Below are 22,091 nucleotides of genomic sequence, written 5' to 3'. Positions count from 1 at the left end.
TTCACTGTAACCCAAAGCTTTTAGTCAGGCTTTGAGTGCATGCAAATAGATTTATATACCTATCAGAATGGATTTCTTGTATACAATCTTGCCAGAGGACAACACTATTGTTGTTCCCACGAGTTCTTTTTCAGTACACCACGTGCGTACTGCATTAGGGACCTGGGTTTATCATCCAACCCAAATGACTTGATGTTCAGCTTGATCTTCCAGTCAAACTTGAGAGAAAGAGCAAGATTAGAATTTGATCACAGACCCTCAGTCACAGACAACAGACACTGTATTGGCATGATATAAGCATCTTAACCGTTCTGCCACGCCCCTCGTAGGCACACGGTATACACTGACAAAACCCACCTGAGCTCTGATGAAAACACACACTACCATAAAACTACACCCACCCACAACATTTGACACGTTTTTCCCTTGTCCCGTCCCGTTTTGGCTGATCTCACACACACACACACACACACACACAATATGTCCAATATCACTTAATGTGGATAGACATTAAATGAAATTGAACACACACACACACACAAAAGTATCAATGTATTAATAGTAACTGGAATCAATGAGACTTTCAATATTTTATTCATGTTGTTTTTTTTTAAAACTGGACAGCAATAAAGCGTGAACACAATCACAGTCCTCAAACACACACACAACATGACCATGTGTAAAACATCGTGAGTTCGTGGCTGAGGGACAAGGAATGAATTTCACATGATCCTTTTTTTTCTTTTTTTTTTCAACAGCTTGCACAAACTCAATGATGGGTGCAGCGGCCAAAACATTTAGAGCACTGCTGGATTCTTTCCCATGTTGCCTGAGTTGATCCCCTACTAGTTTCGCCACACCTGCTGGGTTACACAGGTGGAGATCTTTCCCATCTCCCAGGTCAGCACAGGTGCATAGACCTGCTGGTGCCTGAACCCCTGCTGTGTGAATACACATGCAGAAGGTCTTCTTCTTCTTCTGCGTTCACTCGTATGCACACGAGTGGGCTTTTACGTGTATGACCGTTTTTACCCCGCCATGCAGGCAGCCATACTCCGTTTTCGGGGGTGTGCATGCTGGGTATGTTCTTGTTTCCATAACCCACCGAACGCTGACATGGATTACAGGATTTTTAACGTGCGTATTTTGATCTTCTGCTTGCATATACACACGAAGGGGGTTCAGGCACTAGCAGGTCTGCACATATGTTGACCTGGGAGATCGTAAAAAATCTCCACCCTTTACCCACTGGTCACCGTGATTCGAACCCGGGACCCTCAGATTGACAGTCCAACGCTTTAACCACTCGGCTATTGCGCCCGTCATGCAGAAGGTCAAATACGCACGTCCCAACTAGGAAGCGACAGAATCTGAGCGCGCTGGTTCGAATCACGGCTCAGCCGCCGATATTTTCTCCCCCCCCCCCCCCTCCACTAGACCTTGAGTGGTGGTCTGGACGATAGTCATTCGGATGAGACGATAAACCGAGGTCCCGTGTGCAGCATGCACTTAGCGCACGTAAAAGAACCCACGGCAACAAATGGGTTGTTCCTGGCTAAATTCTGTAGAAAAATCCACTTGGATAGGAAAAACAAATAAAACTGCACGCAGAAAAAAAAAAAGAAAGAAAGAAAAAAAGGGTGGCGCTGTAGTGTAGTGACGTGCTCTCCCTGGGGACAGCAGCCTGAATTTCACGCAGAGAAATCTGTTAAGATAAAAAAAACCACAAATACAAATACCAATAAAGATCCCATACCCCATGTAAAGCGTTTGCTTGGTTATGGAAAAAAACAAGAACATACCCACCATGCACAACCCCTGAAAACAGAGTATGGCTGCCTACACTGCAGTGTACAAATGGTCAAACACATAAAGGCCCAATCGTTCATATGAGTGAATATGGGAGCTGCAGCCTGCAAACGCATAAGAAGAGGCAGAACACCCTTTGTGATAACAACTCTGAAATGCAGACTCAAACACATTTGAAAAAAAAGAAAAAAAAAAAAGAAGAAGAAAAAAAAAATCTCACAAAAATCAGTGAGCAAAAGAATGATTGTTTTCACATTGATATGTCCCAATGTCTTCAACGACTCAAAAAAAAAAAAAAAAAAAAAAAAAAATCCTGCAAACTAAACTGTCTTCATATCAATGTCATGCACCAAAACTTTGACGACTACTGCCTGACCAGTCAATTCAGCACCAATTTCTCGCCAGTAAACAAAGAGTTTAAAATTAAAAAAAAGAAGAAAAAAAAAAAGAAGATAATAGATGTCAAAAAGGATAAATGTGAAAAAAAAAGGACAGAAAAAAACCCAAAATATACCTCAACAGCCAAAAAGCAAGGCAGTAAATACAACAATGTGCAACGCCAAAGACTCAAAAACGAATAAACCAAAGATGGGCAGAATAGCCAAGTGGTTAAAACGTTGGACTTTCAATCTGAGGGTCCCGGGTTCGAATCTCGGTAACGGCGCCTGGTGGGGTAAGGGGTGGAGATTTTTTCCCATCTCCCAGGTCAACATAATTATGTGCAGACCTGCTAGTGCCTGAAACCCCCTTTTGTGTGTACACGCACGCAGAAGATCAAATACGCACGTTAAAGATCCTGTCACCCATGTCAGCGTTCGGTGGGTTATGGAAACAAGAATATACCCAGCATGCACACCCCCGAAAACGGAGTATGGTTGCCTTCGTGGTGGGGTAAAAACGGTCATACACGTAAAAAGCCCACTCGTATGCATACGAGTGAACGTGGGAGTTGCAGCCCATGAACGAAGAAGAAGAAGAAGAAGAAGAAGAAACTAAAAACAAAACAAAGCAAAAAACGACAGATCCCCTGAAAGCAGAGTCTGTTCAGCTCAGTAAAATGATCATACACATGAAAAACCCACTCATGTATATATATATATATATATATATGTGTGTGTGTGTGTGTGTGTGTGTGTGTGTGTGTATATATGTGTGTGTGTGTGTGTGTGTGTGTGTGTGTGTGTGTGTGTAGACGCAGAACCAGCAACTATCAGGACTGAACTGACATGCTCAGGACAAGGCCATTTTCACACAAAACGGACCAGACACCACCCCCACACAATACCAAGCACAACATATTTATCAAAGCATCATGAAATTATCTCACACACACTGACAAGGGTAAAATGACAAGAATTCTGTTTGTTCACACACACACACACACAAAAACCACCCCCCAAAAACGTGCATCAAGGCGCATGAAGGTGGAAGCAATTGCTTTACCTGAGCAGTTTGGTCATCTGAACATCTACGAAAAAAAACCCAAAAAACCCCAAAATAAACCAACCAACCAAACCCACTACTGTACAAAACAAAAATGAAAAATATTGGGGTGAAAAAAAGCAGTACCAGTATCAGTATCAGTAGCTCAAGGAGGCATTACCGCATTCGGACAAATCCATATACGCTACACCACATCTGCCAAGTAAACGCCTGACCAGCAGCGTAACCCAACGCGCTTTGTCAGGCCTTGAGAATAAAAAAGAAAAGAAAAAAAGAAAAGAAAAATATAAACAAATAAAGAAGCAAATGAATATTTCAATTATTTTTAAAAAAAAGGTAATAATAATACATAAATAAAAATAAAATAAAAAGACAAATAATGATAATAAATAAACAAATAAGCCCACTTGGCATTAATTCATCAATTCATCATCAAACAATTCAGGCTCAAAGTGATCAGTATCATGAAACCAAAAAGCAGCAAACTGGATCAAAAAAAAAGAAAAAAAAAAAAAGTTCAGTGTGAATAGTGTTTGATACCAACTGCACGTACCCTAAAAGAAAACTCATTAGACAGACTACAAATCTGTTTGTTGTTCTTGTTAACGTTGCCTTCTTCTCTCTTTTTTTTTTTTTTTTTTGCTGCTTCATTCTGTCATTTTATTCGTCAACTACTAGGCCTGACAAGCAAATCAACCGGCCTGTTGCCTAGACTGTTGACTGATGAAGCAATATAATTACCTGACAATAAATGGATGCTGTGCTGTTACCCGCCACCCCCCCCCACCAAAAAAAAAGCAGACATGTCAGATTGTCAGGTATCACTCTTTGTCAGGACTTGGATTGGTCTCCGCACAAAAATAAACACTGCATGAATACACTGATTATAATTATCACTGATGTGTCTCCACACATGGTTCAGCGAGTACAAATACATTCATTATGACTATCACTAATTTTCATTATGACTATTACTGACTTGTTTAAGCACCAGGATTCACCACCATTAAAATTACATTTACCATTATCACGGATGTGTCCACGCACAAGATTCAGCACCATATAAATACATTTTATGATCCTCATCGTCAATTGTCATCATCCTTACGTCATCTTTCTAGGATCTTGCTCCCTTTCTTCAGCTTATTTGACTCTGATGAAACAGTGTGTGGCTGCCTACATGGCGGGGTAAATTAACAAAACGGTCATACATGTAGAATTGTTACAAGAATCAAGTGATTCCTAGTGATGGCCTAGAGGTAACGCGTCCACCTAGGAAGCGAGAGAGAATCTGAGCGCGCTGGTTCGAATCACGGCTCAGCCGCCGATATTTTCTCCCCCTCCACTAGACCTTGAGTGATGGTCTGGACGCTAGTCATTTGGATGAGACAATAAACTGAGGTCCCATGTGCAGCATGCACTTAGTGCATGTAAAAGAACCCACGGTAACAAAAGGGTTGTTCCTGGCAAAATTCTGTAGAAAAATCCACTTCGATAGGAAAAACAAATAAAACTGCACACTGGAAAAAATACAAAAAAAAAAAAAAGAGGGTGGCGCTGTAGTATAGCGACGCGCTCTCCCTGGGGAGAGCAGCCCGAATTTCACACAGAGAAATCTGTTGTGATAAAAAGAATGCAAATACAAATACAAAAGAATATTTAATCCTTTCACCCCTTTTGGGGCATGGAGGATATTAATATAACAGCAATAGTGTTTTGCACCGAAACGAAACATAAACAATTAGAATAACATAACTATCAGAAACAGAATACAAACTATATGAAACACAACATAAATGATGATAGTTTTTTGTTTTGTTTTTTTGGGTTTTTTTTGGTATTAAACCTCAGGATAGACCAGACTACGTTGCTCATCTTTGCAACATTACTTAAGTTAACCAAATTGTCTTGGCTGCATGAAATAAATTACACAGAAAGCCTCTTCCAACAAGGAAAAATTAAACAATCGTTCGACTTTTTTTTCGCTGATGTTGTATTGGCACGATCTCTTCCGAACCTTTCTTCAGCAGGATAAGTCTAAGTTTTTTTCATCGTCTTTTTAAAAATAAAAAATTAAAAGTCCTACGTCATAACCATGGAATATGTCATTTACTTAAATGAGGTCACATGAGTCATCAAAATTCATGTATGTGTGAACATGTGTGTGTGTGTGTGTGTGTGTGTGTGTGTGTGTGTGTGTGTGTGTGTGTGCCTGACTGAAACGTGACTGAATGACACAGGAAACAAATGATGAGCGCCCAATGACAGCTGTCAGTCGGCTCTACCCAGGAAGGAAGCCAGTTGTGCAAATGACTCAGTGTTTGTTAAGCGATTACAGCTTGTGTCTCTGACAGAAGACAGGCACTATATAAAGTATCCACATCATCATCATCATCATCATATTATCTGACAATAAATAGCTGCTGTACTGTAACCCATCAGAGCATACACAGGTCAGGTTGTCCGGTATCAAACTCTTTGTCAGGACTTTCGATTTTGTCTCTGCACATGATTCGGCACCGTATAAAGACATTTATCATGATTATCATTATCATTTTTTATGATTAATCATTATCATCATCAATTTATCATTAGTTCCTGCACCTGGGACTGTCCTCACTTGGTTCAGCAGAATCGGTCACAACCAGACATGCCAATTGTTGGAGGGAGGAGGGGGTGGGGGGTGGAGGGTGGAGGGGGAAAAAAGAGGAGGGTGGTTAAAGGGTGGGTGAGGGGTGCATAGTTGGGGGGTTGGGAGGGGGTGGGTGGGTGGGTGTGTGGGCTGGTACGGTGATGTGAAGAATGGCGGTGGAGATTGTTGGGAGGGAGGGTGGCTGGGGGTGAGGGGCAAGGAGCGTGGGAGGTTGGTTAAAGGGAGGGTGATGGGGTGGGTGGTGGGTGCACACTTGTGGGAGTGGCGTAGGGGGAATGGGGGGTGGGGGGGGGAGAAGGCTGGTAGGGGGATATGAAGAACGGGGGTGGAGATGAAGGGTGGGTGGAGGGGGATGTGTGGAAAGGAAGGTGGGGATGGTGAGGGGGGGAGGGGGGTGGCGGGGGGAGTGGGGGGTGGGGGGGGAGAAGGCTGGTAGGGGGATATGAAGAACGGGGGTGGAGATGAAGGGTGGGTGGAGGGGGATGTGTGGAAAGGAAGGTGGGGATGGTGAAGGGGTGGCGGGGGGGAGTGGGGGGGAGAGGCGGAGGAGAAGAGGTGACCCAGAGTATCCCCGTGAGTTGGAAGTTCCGTTTTTTCCTGCAGGAATGGAATTAACGGGGAGAGAAGGTGGGGAGGGAGGATGTGGGGGAGTGGGTGGGAGTGGGCGATTAACAACCGCAAAAAAAACCAAAAAAACAAAAAAAAAACATTCTGTTTTTGCTTTCCTGGTCAATGTACTTTCCACTGAAGACAAAAATTGTTTTCTTCACAAATTGATATTCTGTTTTCGAGGATTTTTTTTTTTTTTCTAATTATTTTTTTTTGCCCTACAAGGATAGATGTAATAAAGACACAGAAATCTGAGCAAAGAGCGAAAGCTGAAACCTGCAGAACTCTGAATAATACACAAACTGCACATAGGATATGTATCACTGTATCACTTTGTTCTGATATTGCACCAAGCTGAAAAAAAAAAAAAGTTTTATTTTAAAGTCAAGGGTTCAATAAATGAACACCAACAAGCAACAGAATTAACAAATACAAAAAAAATATGTGCACACTGTGTGAAATTAACTTCAAGTCCCTCAACATGCCCTCCATACCTCCCCCCCCCCCAACCCCTCCCCCCAACCCCCCCTACCCCCAGGGATTAATGTCGGCAAGATGTGTGTGCAAATCGTACACGAGTGAGGGACCTATCACACTTGGCTGTGCATGCCTGAGATCTTCTGAAAAACATCACCTCATTCACACAAATCTACGACCTCCACTAACATCAGCCGTGATCAGGGCATTCCCCTCCACACTGACACGTGGAGTGATGGCCTAGAGGTAACGCGTCCGCCTAGGAAGCGAGAGAATCTGAGCGCACTGGTTCGAATCACGGCTCAGCCGCCGATATTTTCTCCCACTCCACTAGACCGTGAGTGGTGGTCTGGATGCTAGTCATTCGGATGAGACGATAAACCAAGGTCCCGTGTGCAGCATGCACTTAGCGCACGTAAGAAGAACCAAGGCAACAAAAGAGTTGTTCCTGGCAAAATTCTGTAGAAAAATCCACTTGGATAGGAAAAACAAATAAAACTGCACGCAGGAAAAAAAACAACAAAAAAATGGGTGGCGCTGTAGTGTGGCGACTCGCTCTCCATGGAGAGAGCAGCCCGAATTTCACACAGAGAAATCTGTTGTGATGAAAAGAAATACAAATACAAATACAAACGTGTTGACACAGCTGGAAATACTGTAGAAGTTTGCTCCCTTTGCTTGCACTTTTATGCACATGTAGGGAGAACACGGAAACCGTTTTTACTGACAGGACCTTTGATGCCAGAGCATAGCTCGGGGCGCAGTGCCAAAAGAGTTAACGTTCATCCCATAACTGTGATTTCAGATGAAAATCCACCACCCACACATCTCATTCCTCATTTATTCACTCCTTTTTACCACTATCTCCATAATTTTTCTTTTCAAAAGAATAATAAAGAAGCTTTTGAAAGGGGGGGGGGGGACTGGGGTGGAAGAGGGCAGGGTGGGCGGGTGGGGGGGATCAGAGAAAAAACTAACTGGATTACTTGCATGATCAAATCACAACAGAGCCAAAGGGGCTCCTAACTAAACTCTTTTTCAAACATAAGTGGATCACTATGTAAAGAAAAAAAAAAAAAAAGCATCCATCAAAAACCGATGCAGCTGAAGAATATGTAAATAAAATGAACGAGGTAACAAATATGTTGCACCTGTTCACAGTCAAAGATTGATATGCGTTGGGGGGGGGGGGGGGTAGCAGAGTGGGGGGGAGGGGGGTGGGGGGGGGAGGGGGGAGGGGGTAATCACAATTATCACAAATGCAAGGAGTCACTTCAGAAGTAAATGTCTCTGGTTTCACAAATATTGTATTTGACTGTGAAGAAAAGAAAAAAAAAACAAAACAAAAAAAACCAACAACAACCACCTGAAAACCCCCCGTGACAAAATTCATTCTCAAAAGAAAATGAATATAAGCTCCTGTTTACAAGAGACACAGGATTTCCAGCAATGCAGAAACATGCTGTCAGGATCCGAATTTGGGAGGTGGTGGTCGTGCCGGTTTTTGTCTGGCACTGGCACTGACACTGGCCCCTTCCGCTCCACCTTCTGACCTTGGCCTCAGCCCACTAACCTCTTCCACTGTGCGGTGACGACGGCACATTGCGTGGACGGCGGATGACCTCACGGCTTCATGATGAGTGCTCCGCCCCTGGCTGGACTTATTATCATCACCGTTCTTCTCCAGGGCTTTGATCACCTCCCTCACCGGATCAGACGCCTTTTCCGTCACAGGTTTGTTTTTGATTGCAGCGGACTGGTCTGAAAGGGAGTTGTCTCCCATTGCACAACTACGCGCGTGGTGACGACTGCTGGTTTCTCCGCCCTTGTCGGCACACCTGCACACACAACCAGCAGATCGCGTCGTCCGACCAGACACGTCCAACCTGTTACGTATCAACCCCTCCAACGCCACCACGGAAGTCTGCGAACAGGAAGAGCCGGTATCTTCCTGGAGATGGCGCCGCTGCGCTGCGGTCTGACCGTCTCGCCGCTTGGGCACCGCTTCCAGCCTGGCGCCGTTGTCGTGGCAACGGGGTTGGGTGGAAGGCGGAAGCCGCGGTGGGGGTCTGGAGGGTGGAGGGGGGGTGAAGGATCCGTGGGCGTGTGAGGGTGGTGGTGGTGGTGGAAGCGCCTGTCTGCGGAGGGCGGACGGGGAGGTGGGGGCGGATGAGGACTGGGCGCGGATGACCTGCGAGGGTTAAACTCATGTGTGATAGATACCTACATCCTCAGGAGGGAGGTGACAGATGCATATCTGCCAATACGGAGTCAGTGAGGGTCTGGGGTTCAAATCCTGATCTCACCCTTTCTATAAAGTTTGACTGCAAAATCAAACTGAGCGTCTAGTCATTCGGATGAGACGATAAACCGAGATACCCTGTGCAGCATGTATTTGGAGCAATGAAAAAAAAAAAAGAACCCATTGCAACATAAGTGTTGTCCTCTGGAAAAAAATTGTAGAGGAAGTCCACTCTGATATGTACATGAAGGAAGCTGAATGCACTCAAGACACGACTACAGGGTTATGCTGCTGGTCAGGCATCTGCCTGGTGAGATAAGATGTTCTTGAGAAACTGAAAATGATATGTCCTTAGTGGTCATGTCTTGCATGTGATGAATACGCTGCACAATTGATTAACTCACTCAGTACGGCCAGTCCTCTCTTCTCCTCTACACAGACCCCTCGGATGTCCAGTGGGTGTCTGAATGACCCAACCTTTAGCTTCCATCGCCAGAATTGTGGTATTCTTTGTCAACATTCACCTCTTCAGTATAAGAGCCTTCCACTTGCAATATTTTGATGATGGTAATTGGGGTGAAACGCTGTTAACGTCGTCTCTTTCGCCGTTCGTATGGAGAGAGTTAAAGTGACTGTTTTGTTTAGTGAAATAGCCCAGGCAGCTTACTGCTTGATCCAAATACCACCATACACGACACCACAATCTGTTGCTTGATTGAAATTCCCCAAACAACTGTTTATTGTAATTCCACATAAACAATTTGTTACTTTCTCAAAATGACAACACACAATACCACAAACTATTTGTTGTTCGATTAAAATACCACAGTTTGTTGCTTGAGTAACTGATTTTGTTTTATCAAAACATCATCTACAATTTCTCATTTGCTTCCTGTATTTCTCATTCAATAAAATATCACAAGCAAATCTTAAAAACAAAGACATACAAATACACGTAACATATAAAACATTTGAAAATCAGTGTTGAAAAACTAAGTGCCTTTTTCTCCTCTTTTTTTTTTTTTTTTTTTTAAATTCCCAAAGGTATGAAAATCACTGCTTTTCAGAAGAAAATAGTCAGGGGTACAAACGTTCGCCTCAATTTTATACTCTTGCTTCAATCAAGGGGAAGCAAATGTGCAAAACCAATGCCACACAAGATGGGTTATGTGTCCTGGTCTTCACTTTTGCTGGTTTTTAGCGTCCTTAAAAGTATGAAAACATAGCATAATTTTCTCGCATTCACTCCACACACACACACACATCTACGTACCCTATTGCCATCCTTCTTTTGCACAATATCAGGAACTGCTGAAATAACCTGACAATAAAAAAAAAAGACAACATTAACACACTTCTTGGAACAAGCGAAAAGACAGCAACATGCAATGACCAAAATCACACTGCAGTGTACTATTTGCCTTCCATACTCCTGTTTGTTAGAGCACAATGCAATGTCCACACAGTAAAGAGTACAATGAAACGTCCACACAGTATAGAGTACAATGAAACGTCCACACATGAAACGTCCACAATAGTAAAGAGTACAATGAAACGTCCACACAGTCCACACAGTACAGAGTACAATGAAACGTCCACACAGTTCACACAGTACAGAATACAATAAAACGTCCACACAGTACAGAGTACAATGAAACGTCCACACAGTACAGAGTACAATGAAACGTCCACACAGTACACACAGTACAGAGTACAATGAAACGTCCACACAGTACAGAGCACAATGAAACGTCCACACAGTACAGAGTACAATGAAACGTCCACACAGTCCACACAGTACAGAGTACAATGAAACGTCCACACAGTACAGAGCACAATGAAAAGTCCACACAGTACAGAGCACAATGAAACGTCCACACAGTCCACACAGTACAGAGCACAATGAAACGTCCACACAGTCCACACAGTACAGAGCACAATGAAACGTCCACACAGTCCACACAGTACAGAGTACAATGAAACTTCCACACAGTCCACACAGTACAGAGCACAATGAAACGTCCACACAGTCCACACAGTACAGAGCACAATGAAACGTCCACACAGTCCACACAGTACAGAGCACAATGAAACGTCCACACAGTCCACACAGTACAGAGTACAATGAAACTTCCACACAGTCCACACAGTACAGAGTACAATGAAACGTCCACACAGTACAGAGTACAATGAAACGTCCACACAGTCCACAACAGTAAAGACTACAATGAAACGTCCACACAGTCCACACAGTACAGAGCACAATGAAAAGTCCACACAGTCCACACAGTACAGAGTACAATGAAAAGTCCACACAGTCCACACAGTACAGAGCACAATGAAAAGTCCACACAGTCCACACAGTACAGAGCACAATGAAAAGTCCACACAGTCCACACAGTACAGAGCACAATGAAAAGTCCACACAGTCCACACAGTAAAGAGTACAATGAAAAGTCCACACAGTCCACACAGTACAGAGTACAATGAAACGTCCACACAGTAAAGAGTACAATGAAACGTCCACACAGTCCACACAGTAAAGTGTACAATGAAACATCCACACAGTATAGAGTACAATGAAACGTCCACACAGCACAGAGTACAATGCAATGAAACGTCCACACAGTACAGAGTACAATGAAACGTCCACACAGTCCACACAGTACAGAGTACAATGAAACGTCCACACAGTACAGAGTACAATGAAACGTCCACACAGTCCACACAGTACAGAGCACAATGAAACGTCCACACAGTCCACACAGTACAGAGTACAATGAAACGTCCACACAGTCCACACAGTACAGAGTACAATGAAACGTCCACACAGTCCACAACAGTAAAGAGTACAATGAAACGTCCACACAGTACAGAGTACAATGAAACTTCCACACAGTCCACACAGTACAGAGTACAATGAAACGTCCACACAGTACAGAGCACAATGAAACGCCCACACAGTACAGAGTACAATGAAACGCCCACACAGTACAGAGCACAATGAAACGCCCACACAGTACAGAGCACAATGAAACGCCCACACAGTACAGAGTACAATGAAACGCCCACACAGTACAGAGCACAATGAAACGTCCACACAGTACAGAGTACAATGAAACGCCCACACAGTACAGAGCACAATGAAACGTCCACACAGTCCACAACAGTACAGAGCACAATGAAACGTCCACACAGTCCACACAGTACAGAGTACAATGAAATGTCCACACAGTCCACACAGTACAGAGTACAATGAAACGTCCACACAGTCCACAACAGTACAGAGTACAATGAAACGTCCACACAGTCCACACAGTACAGAGTACAATGAAACGTCCACACAGTACAGAGTACAATGAAACGTCCACACAGTCCACACAGTACAGAGCACAATGAAAAGTCCACACAGTCCACAACAGTAAAGAGTACAATGAAACGTCCACACAGTCCACACAGTACAGAGCACAATGAAAAGTCCACACAGTACAGAGTACAATGAAAAGTCCACACAGTCCACACAGTACAGAGTACAATGAAACGTCCACACAGTAAAGAGTACAATGAAACGTCCACACAGTCCACACAGTAAAGTGTACAATGAAACATCCACACAGTATAGAGTACAATGAAACGTCCACACAGCACAGAGTACAATGCAATGAAACGTCCACACAGTACAGAGTACAATGAAACGTCCACACAGTACAGAGTACAATGAAACGTCCACACAGTACAGAGCACAATGAAACGTCCACACAGTCCACACAGTAAAGAGTACAATGAAACGTCCACACAGTCCACACAGTAAAGAGTACAATGAAACGTCCACACAGTCCACACAGTAAAGAGTACAATGAAATGTCCACACAGTACAGAGTACAATGAAACATCCACACAGTAAAGAGTACAATGAAATGTCCACACATTGTGTTAATGCAAAGGCTTGGCAGCTGCTCCCTTATTTTATTTTATTTTTTTAATACAGTGGGTGTGGTGTAGCATCTATGGATCAGTCCACATACTTTGACACTTCTCTGAAACTGTAGCCTTGTCTCAATGGTTGATGATGAAAACAACCGCATAAAAATGGTGATCTAACATAGTTAGTTCCTTGTGGACTACCGGTGCTGAAACTGTGGCGGATGAACCTGGTTATTGTCGAGTATGGTGGATGAGTGGTGTGGAAGTAATGCCACTGAAATGGTGCAGTTGATGGGGCAGAAAAAAACAACAACACCAAAACAAACAAACAAACACTCTGGGAGGGACGCTCACTCAGTCTGGCTCTGCGACTAAGCCATTATTGTCGTTAGTAGGGGGCTTAGTAGGTGGTGTCCTAAGTACGTAAAATCAGAACAGGCACCACTGAACACCACCGAAGTGACTCAGCAGCAGTGCAGGGTCTCCTCTGGTGTGTGGCCTCATGGCGACCTAACATCGATGGTTCCCTGTGGACTGCCGACGCTGGAACTGCGACGGACGAACCTGGGTGTGGCCGTGTATGGGGGAATCTAAATGAGCGGTGTGGGAGTAATGCCACTGAAACGGTACAGATGATGGGGCAGCAAAAAAAAACAAATAACAAAAAAACAAAAAAAACAACAAACAAACAAAAACAAAACAACTGTAGTCATACTTTACTGTGAATCACCTTGAAACCATAACTTCAGTAGAGAAAAAGCTAACACACATGAATACATCCATACACACAGAAAGAAAAAAAAACAAAGACAGAACCACACTCTTTCATGCCTTCACACTTCAATCGATGCAAGCACAAACACACTCACACACACACACGCACACACACACACGCATGCACACACACACACACGCACGCACAAGCACACACACACACACACATACACGCACACGCAAACACACACACACACACGCATGCACACACACACACACACATGCACACACACACACATGGGATTTTTTTTTCTTCCAAATTTCACCCACATTTTTACCCTCATTTGCCCAGTTTCCCCCAAACCTCCATATCTCCCACCCCTTCTAACCGATAATACTCAGATGTATTCATAAATACTTTAACAAAATGTCTTCAATCACCGATATGTGTGACGGGACATTAAACAAAAATTCCTCCACACACACATGCACACACACACACACACATGCACACACACACACACACACACACAGCATCCGACACACTGTACCTTGGCAGCTGGCAAGAACTGCTTCTTTTCTACGTTGTCCACAAGGGAGCGGGCAGGTCGGAACAGTTTTGCAGGCAGTGTTTTCAGTTCGTTCTCTGGGATCTGCACAACAAGGGGGGGGGGGGGAAACAAAACAATACTGATATGGCTTCTACAATCCAAACAACACACCACACTTGAGCTGATGTGGTTTCTGAAATGATCTATTCTGCAGTCCTCACACCACAGTATTTCAGACTGAATCAGTATGGTTTCTTCTACAACATGTGATTTGATACTGTAACTCATTCAACCAATCAAACAATACATCAATCAATCAACATCAATGAATTAACATTGTGTTATCATTAGAGCCATTGTTTGGAAAATGTACATACACGCTTCACATTGGGATCTAAGCAAAGTATATACTTAGATAAAGCATGATTAAATAATAATAATAATAAAAATGAATAAATACATTCGTACATAAGACTCTACCAGAGTTCCCTGCCTCTCAGATGAACACAAAAATAACACTGGAAATACATTCGTACATAATAAGACTCTACCAGAGTTACCTGCCTCTCAGATGACCACAACATAAGTAAAACTGGACTTAAAAATCAAAGGAAAGAAAAAACCCCACAAACCTTGGTAGTTGGCCTGTTGGCTGTGAGGTATTTGTCAATGGTCATCTGGTTGTGCTGCACCTGTATGCAAACAGGACACAGGAAGTTCACATTAACTCACTCAGTACGGCCAGTCCTCTCTTCTCCTCTACACAGACCCCTTGGATGTCCAGTGGGTGTCTGAATGACCCAACCTTTAGCTTCCGTCGTCAGAATTGTGGTATTCTTTGTCAACATTCACCTCTTCAGTATAAGAGCCTTCCGTTTGCAATATTTTGATGATGGTAATTGGGGTGAAACGCTGTTAACATCGTCTCTTTCGCCGTTCGTATGGAGAGAGTTAAACAGCTGCAGCAGCTGCTGTAATAGACCATGTGATAGATCTTCACTTTCAGTTTCTCAAGGAGGCATCACCGCTTTTGGACAAAAAGGAGGAGTTTATATTATACTCCATGTTTGGTGTTACGTATACTTACCATGTCAAACTGATGCAAACTAGGCCTATCGGTTTGCTCTGCTTGGCCAAATTTCGCGCGGCTAACAGTGAAAAGACGAGCAGTCTTGGTCCGGTCCGCTCTCAGCCAATCAAACGCCTCTAAAAATCCATTTTTGCCATGCCGCATCAGCTAGGCAGAGGCTTGACTGGCAGCAGCATAACCCAACATGCTCAGTCAGGCCTTGAGTGCAATGCACAGATATATATATATATATATATATATATATATATATTTGTGTAGCTATCAGAGCAGATTTCTTCCACAGAATTTTTTTTTTTTTTTTTTTTTTTTTTGCCAGAGGACAACCATATCCATGGGTTCCTTTTCAGTGCACCAAGTGCCTCCCTTCCCTGCCTCTTCCTTGTCTTCAGTTTCTCGTGAAAGCGCTTTGATTTGTCTCTGCATAAGATTCAGCACTATATAAATACCATTATTATTATTATTGTAATAAGTGTGTGCTACTCACCGGATCTCAGTTTATCATCTCACTGAATGACTGGATGCTCAGTTTGATTTTCCAGTAGAAACTTGGGAGAAAGGGAGTGAAAAGACCAGTATCTGAACCCTGGCCCTCATCGCCACTGTATTGGCAAGGCATGGCAAGGCAAGGCAAGGCAAGGCAAGGCAAGGCAAGGCAAGGCAAGGCATGGCAAGGCAAGGCAAGGCAAGGCAAGGCATGGCATGGCATGGCAAGGCAAGGCAAGGCAAGGCATGGCAAGGCAAGGCAAGGCAAGGCAAGGCAAGGCAAGGCAAGGCAAGGCAAGGCATGGCAAGGCAAGGCATGGCAAGGCAAGGCAAGGCAAGGCAAGGCATGGCATGGCATGGCAAGGCAAGGCAAGGCATGGCAAGGCAAGGCAAGGCAAGGCAAGGCAAGGCATGGCAAGGCAAGGCAAGGCATGGCAAAAAGTTAATTTCTTGTGCCCCCTGGGGACATCGAAACGTTACATACATACATACATATTTTAGATATACCATACAAACAATAAGAGTGATGTCAAAAGAACCAAGAGGAAAAAAAAACAAAAGACCAATAGGCACCGCCAATACACATTAATAAATAATTCATTCTCATCCATTAAACCACAGACGTAGCTTTACCGAAAGGAACTACAAATAGAAGAGACAAATGCTTTTAGTTTTAACAATATTCTTTTGACTTTTTCGGAAAACAATAAGTGGAATTTAAGGGAGTTTGGGCGGTTTCTGTAATATCTAGGTAGATACTTTTGTCTGTCACTTTCAAAGAAAGGACACACACAAAAAACAGTGGAACTCATCAGCAATTTCGGTAGTGGAACATTTATCACAGATTCTTTCCTTTCTTGGTAAAATGTTGAAGCGCCGACTATCAACAGGCAAAGCATTATTGATTGTCCTAAACTTAACTAACTGGATCTTATGCATCTTAACCATTCTGCCGTCTTCTCCCGGTGATTATACTACTGAAGTAGTAAACATTTGCTCCTTGATACAGTGCCCAACCAAAGGCCATACATACACGCTGTAAAATAACAAGATCACTACACTTCACAATGACATCATCACAACACAGCGCAATAAAATTACAAGGCTCACAACAGCTCACAAGAACTGCTGCATCATTGGCAGTGGTAGTAACAGCAGCAACAGTACTGCTACCATCAACAAAGCTCAGTAACATTAGCAACAGCAGCAGGAGTGAAGCAGTATTAGTAACAGCAGCAGCAGGATTATGGCTTCTATAATATAAAATGAAATGAAAACAAGAACATTTGTCAGACCAGTTTTTATACACAAGTTTAAATTTCTCATGTGAAATCACCAAATTGCCTCTTTTGAACTATACCATTTGTCGTCTTCTTCTTATCATCATTATTATTATGATCATCATCATCAACCGCGTTACTAATACTATTAACATTATCACCATTGTTGTTGTTTTTACTGTCTTTGTTATTATCATTATTGTTATTACCATTACTGATTATTCACTGATGATATCAATTGCTCTTTTTTTCCAACACCTTACAAGTTACCATTACTAAGCGCTAACATATTTCTAAATCTAATGCCCATGACAATCACTGAAGTGTTTTTCACATACATAATACAATACAGTTTTAAGCTCTCTGACCACATAATTATGGCCCTATCAGGACCGGATACATTCCACAATTAAAAACAATCCACACACATACGCATGCACACAATCGCTGCAAACCAATGACCCAAGAGTTTCTTATCCAAGAAAGGAGCAGTGGTAACACTTTAGCTTTTCTTCACTAGGTGCTTCACCTGCTTGTGAATGAACCTCCTTCATATGTGTACGCGCACACAGATCAATTATGCACGTTAAAGATCCTGTAATCCATGTCAGTGTTTGGTGGGTTATTTAAGCAGGAACATACCCAGCATGCACCCACCCGCCCCTGAAAACGGAGTATGGCTGCCTACATCGCGGGGTAAATAAACAAAACGGTCAAGCACATAAAATGTTACCTGTCTGACTGAGTGTGTATGTGTGCATGCCTGAAATCTGATCGAATGACACAGGAAATGAATGATGAGCGCCCAGTGGCAGCCGTCAGTCAGCTCTACTCGGATGTGCAGCCTGTTGAGCAAATGACACAGCGCTTAGAGCTTGGTCTGCGACCAAGGACAGGCACTATACAGGTACCCACACCATGTCATATCATGATTTGTGCGCACAAACTTTCACGCACGAACGCACATAGGTTGTACTGCATCCACAATTTTTTTTTTTATTATTACCTGTTGGCGAGAGAGACACAGGTCCAACCCCAGCTGCTTGTAGTCGATACTCTCACTGTTCCGCAGATTCCTCAGGGCATCAGCAAACATCCCCCTCCCTTCCGTCAGTCTGGAAATAATGCGGACATCCGTAATACTGGGAAAACAGCTTTGGGACATGGGCACTTGGAGGGGGAGGCGGGGGGTGGGGGCAGGGGGGGGGGGGAAGTGAAACCTAACAAATCAAACTAAAGCAGATCTGTCCACATTCGGCAGATACCTTCTCAACAAGATGTAACAAGGACATCTAAATATTTACAGCTACTTGGCTGTATATGAGTCATATATCAATCAAGTGCAGTGCTTTCCAGGATGCAAGTTACGTACATGGTTTTCACTTTTTGCCCGAATCTCGCAAACGATGAACTGTTTCTGTTCACTGGGTTCATGACAGCTGACAAAGAAAAAAAACAAAACAAAAAACCCCACTGCCAGCATCTGCACATTTTTTCACTCTCTCTTAAGTCTGGCTGCTCTATTACAGCTAATGTCTACAATGTGGTCACTGAATTAGTGAAGCAGTGGCCTGATGGTGAGATATACACATAGGAATTGAAAGAATCTGAGGGTACCAGATCAAATCCTATTCCTGCATTCACCAGAATTTTCTCCCCCTCAAATAGATCTTCAGTGGTGGTCTGGATGCTAGTCATTCAGATAATACAATAAAATGACAGCGGGCCTATGGTTCGAAACGTCATGTCTCACTAAACAAAGAGGATTCATCTACCACCAAAAAGGTTGTTTTTTTAAAAATAAACTTTAGTTTTTTGTTTTGAAGAATCCTGCAGTCAGTTTTGTCTTTTTCTTCCCCAGTAAACTGAGGTTCGGTGTACAGCATGCACTTACTTAGTCAGTGCAAAATAAAGAACCCACAAAAACAAAAGGGTTGTCCCTGGCAAAATACTGAAGAAAAATCCACTCTGATAATGAAACAAAACCAACTGTACACAGAAAAAAACATAAAGGGTGGCACACGCTCTCATGTGGAAAGCAGCTAGAATTTCACAGAGAGAAATCTGTCATGACAAAAAGAAATACATGTATGAAAAAAAATTACAACACAAACAATAGCAACAAAAAAAACAAACAAAACAAAACAAAACAAAAAAACCAAAAAAACCCAACAACCTGGCCTACAGAAAATGGTAATATGGATGTACAGTGACGGGTGCAATAGCCGAGTGGTTAAAGCATTGGACTTTCAATCTGAAGGTCCCGACACCTGGTGGGTAAAGGGTGGAGATTTTTCCGATCTCCCAGGTCAACATATGTGCAGACCTACTAGTGCCTGAACCCCCTTTGTGTGTGCACACGCAAACAATAGATCAAACATGCATGTTAAAGATCCTGTAATCCATGTCAGCGTTTGGTGGGTTATGGAAACAAGAACATACCCAGCATGCACACCCCCAAAAGCGGAGTATGGCTGCCTACATGGTAGGGTAAACAAAAGGTCATATACCTAAAAGCCCACTCATGTACGTAGGAGTTGCAGCCCATGAACACAGAAGAAAAAGAAGAAGGATGTACAGTACATTCCCTGTGAAGGTACACCCAATTCATTCATTAAATGGAAAACACCATGTGTTTTGTCTGGTGAGGTGCTACCACTAATTCATTTTTTCAACAGTACAAAATATCATTGAGACTGCATCTACTACCACCTTTACTACAACATACTGAATACTAAATAAACAAAAACTGTATCATAGATAAACAATGATAATTGAAAGCACTTGTTCACACACATCAGTATGAACATTCATAATCAAACCATGAACATGCATGAATGCATATTTGTAGATTACACACACACACACACATATATATAGATTCACACATATTCACACTCACACACATACACAGAGTGACACACACACACACACACACACACAATTTTGCTTTCACTTGTCTTGGACTTCAACTTCCTTTTGTTTTTTGCACCTCTGTAACTTATCACCATCCCAAACTATACAGCACAGCTATAGAATGTACAAAAATAGTATCCATAAACAAATAAACAAAAGGCAGAACCAAAAGGTCTCAGTACCTGCTGACTTGAGAGATCATTACTGTTTTGATCCTTAACTCTTGCCTTCAAGTCTTTCACAAGGAACTCGTCACACACTAACCACTCAAGTACAGTGACAGTCTTTCATTGGCCTAAAGTGTAAACTGTAAACAAATGTACCTCCCCTGTTGGCATGCAATAACCCCTCTCTGGAAATGTGCCACGGCAAGGTAATCATCTCTTTGCAGGCATTCTTTCAGCTTCTGCACACATTCACAGACAGGTTTACCAGACCATCAGTGCAACAGGACAGGATATCAGATATCTGGAATTAGAAAGATAGAGAAGTCTTATTTGAAAAGGGTTAGAAAAAAAAAAGAAAGAAAAGAAAAAAGGTCCGGTTAACTGCATTAAGAATGTCATGAAGTTGGATGCATAATAATGTTTTGCATTGCATGCAAGGTATATTGTGTTGTGTTGTGTTGTGTTGTGTTGTGTTGTGTTGTGTTGTGTTGTGTTGCATTGCTTTGCATTGCGTTGCGTTGCGTTGACTTGCACTGCATTACATTGCATTGTATGTGGTGGGAGAAAAAACAAGACATTCAGTATCACTTAACCTGAGAATCACTGTGCAGTCAGTTTTGGACTCTCTCTCAGACCATCAACTACCCCTCTGTAAACATATATGAATTCACACACTTATACATGCAATATCTGCTAAATATGTATGCATTTTTCAAAGGGTGAATAAAGTTGCATGTCCATCATAATGTTTTAACAATCAAACTATTCAAAGCCTCTGAAACTGGACACTCGATAAATTGTGTATTACATCCAAGAAGCTTGCCCATTTTTGGTCATAACTGTCAAATTACTAAATGTGGATCATATTCATATCCTCTCCATCTCTCATCAAAACCCACATGTTTTGTTTTGTGTTCCTTTCCCCTCACACCACTCCAAGGAAAACACCTCTCCATTCAAGACCAATACATGGTTACAGCTTAGTGATACATGGTGACAGCTTTGGTAAAAGTATCGTGATAAACTTGACCAAACGTTACTACTGTTGGAGTGTTTTCCTTCTTCTCTGGCTTGGACTGGGTTTTGATAACCAGTTAGCAGTAAGTTTCAAAATCAGTCTTTAGAGAAAGCTATAAAAAAAAACAAAAAAAAAACAAAGAAAGCTATAAAAAAAAAACAACCGAAAAACAAGTGCTCCTATTGTACACATTATCTCACCTCATCTGCTGCAAGAAAATTGTTCTGCAGGATATCGACGATGCCCAAGTTGAACCAAATTTTTGCTGAGAAATTTCTTATTTCCCAAAATAGACTCGTGGCTTTGCCGAATTTTTCATCTTCTACGGCTTCCACGGCACTTTGCCACTTGCGCACAATGTCAGGACTTACACCTCCTGACATTTTGAAGTACGAGCCACATACATCAGTCTACAGCTTAAAAATAAATTGTAAATCTACGTCGCAAATTTAGAGAATGGGCGAGTCAACGAAGCAGACGTGACTTCCACTTTGAAGGGGTGTTCCGGAAGTAGTGGAAACCTAGGCCGCACGAAACACGCACACTAAAAATAGATAATGACGTCTGCGTTTCGTCAATCAGTTTGCATGACTGAAAACAACATTTTACCACACAAAAAAACAAAACAAAATAAAACAAACAAACAAACAAAAAAACACTTCTTCACGGAGTGTCATTCACCAGCGGTTGATGACAACAAACTTGGAAGTATGCC

At 42.6% G+C, this 22,091-nt stretch overlaps 1 protein-coding gene across 1 annotated transcript; it reads right to left on the bottom strand.

The window, feature by feature from the left end:
• Window positions 1-8,342: 8,342 nt before the first annotated feature.
• On the bottom strand, window positions 8,343-21,849 carry LOC143276264 (uncharacterized). Its single transcript, XM_076580751.1, has 7 exons — window positions 21,577-21,849; window positions 20,515-20,597; window positions 18,282-18,390; window positions 15,055-15,114; window positions 14,423-14,524; window positions 10,507-10,554; window positions 8,343-9,182 (listed from the first exon to the last, which is right to left on the bottom strand). The coding sequence occupies exons 1-7, from the start codon at window positions 21,757-21,759 to the stop codon at window positions 8,457-8,459; spliced, it is 1,311 nt and encodes a 436-aa protein (XP_076436866.1). The 5' UTR covers window positions 21,760-21,849; the 3' UTR covers window positions 8,343-8,456.
• Between the last annotated feature and the right edge of the window lie 242 nt (window positions 21,850-22,091).

The sequence above is a fragment of the Babylonia areolata genome, chromosome 31, assembly GCF_041734735.1.
Source record: "Babylonia areolata isolate BAREFJ2019XMU chromosome 31, ASM4173473v1, whole genome shotgun sequence".
NCBI lineage: Eukaryota > Metazoa > Mollusca > Gastropoda > Neogastropoda > Buccinidae > Babylonia > Babylonia areolata.
The sequence above is the reverse complement of the archived record's forward strand: the minus strand, read 5'-3'. Positions and strand labels throughout refer to the sequence as shown.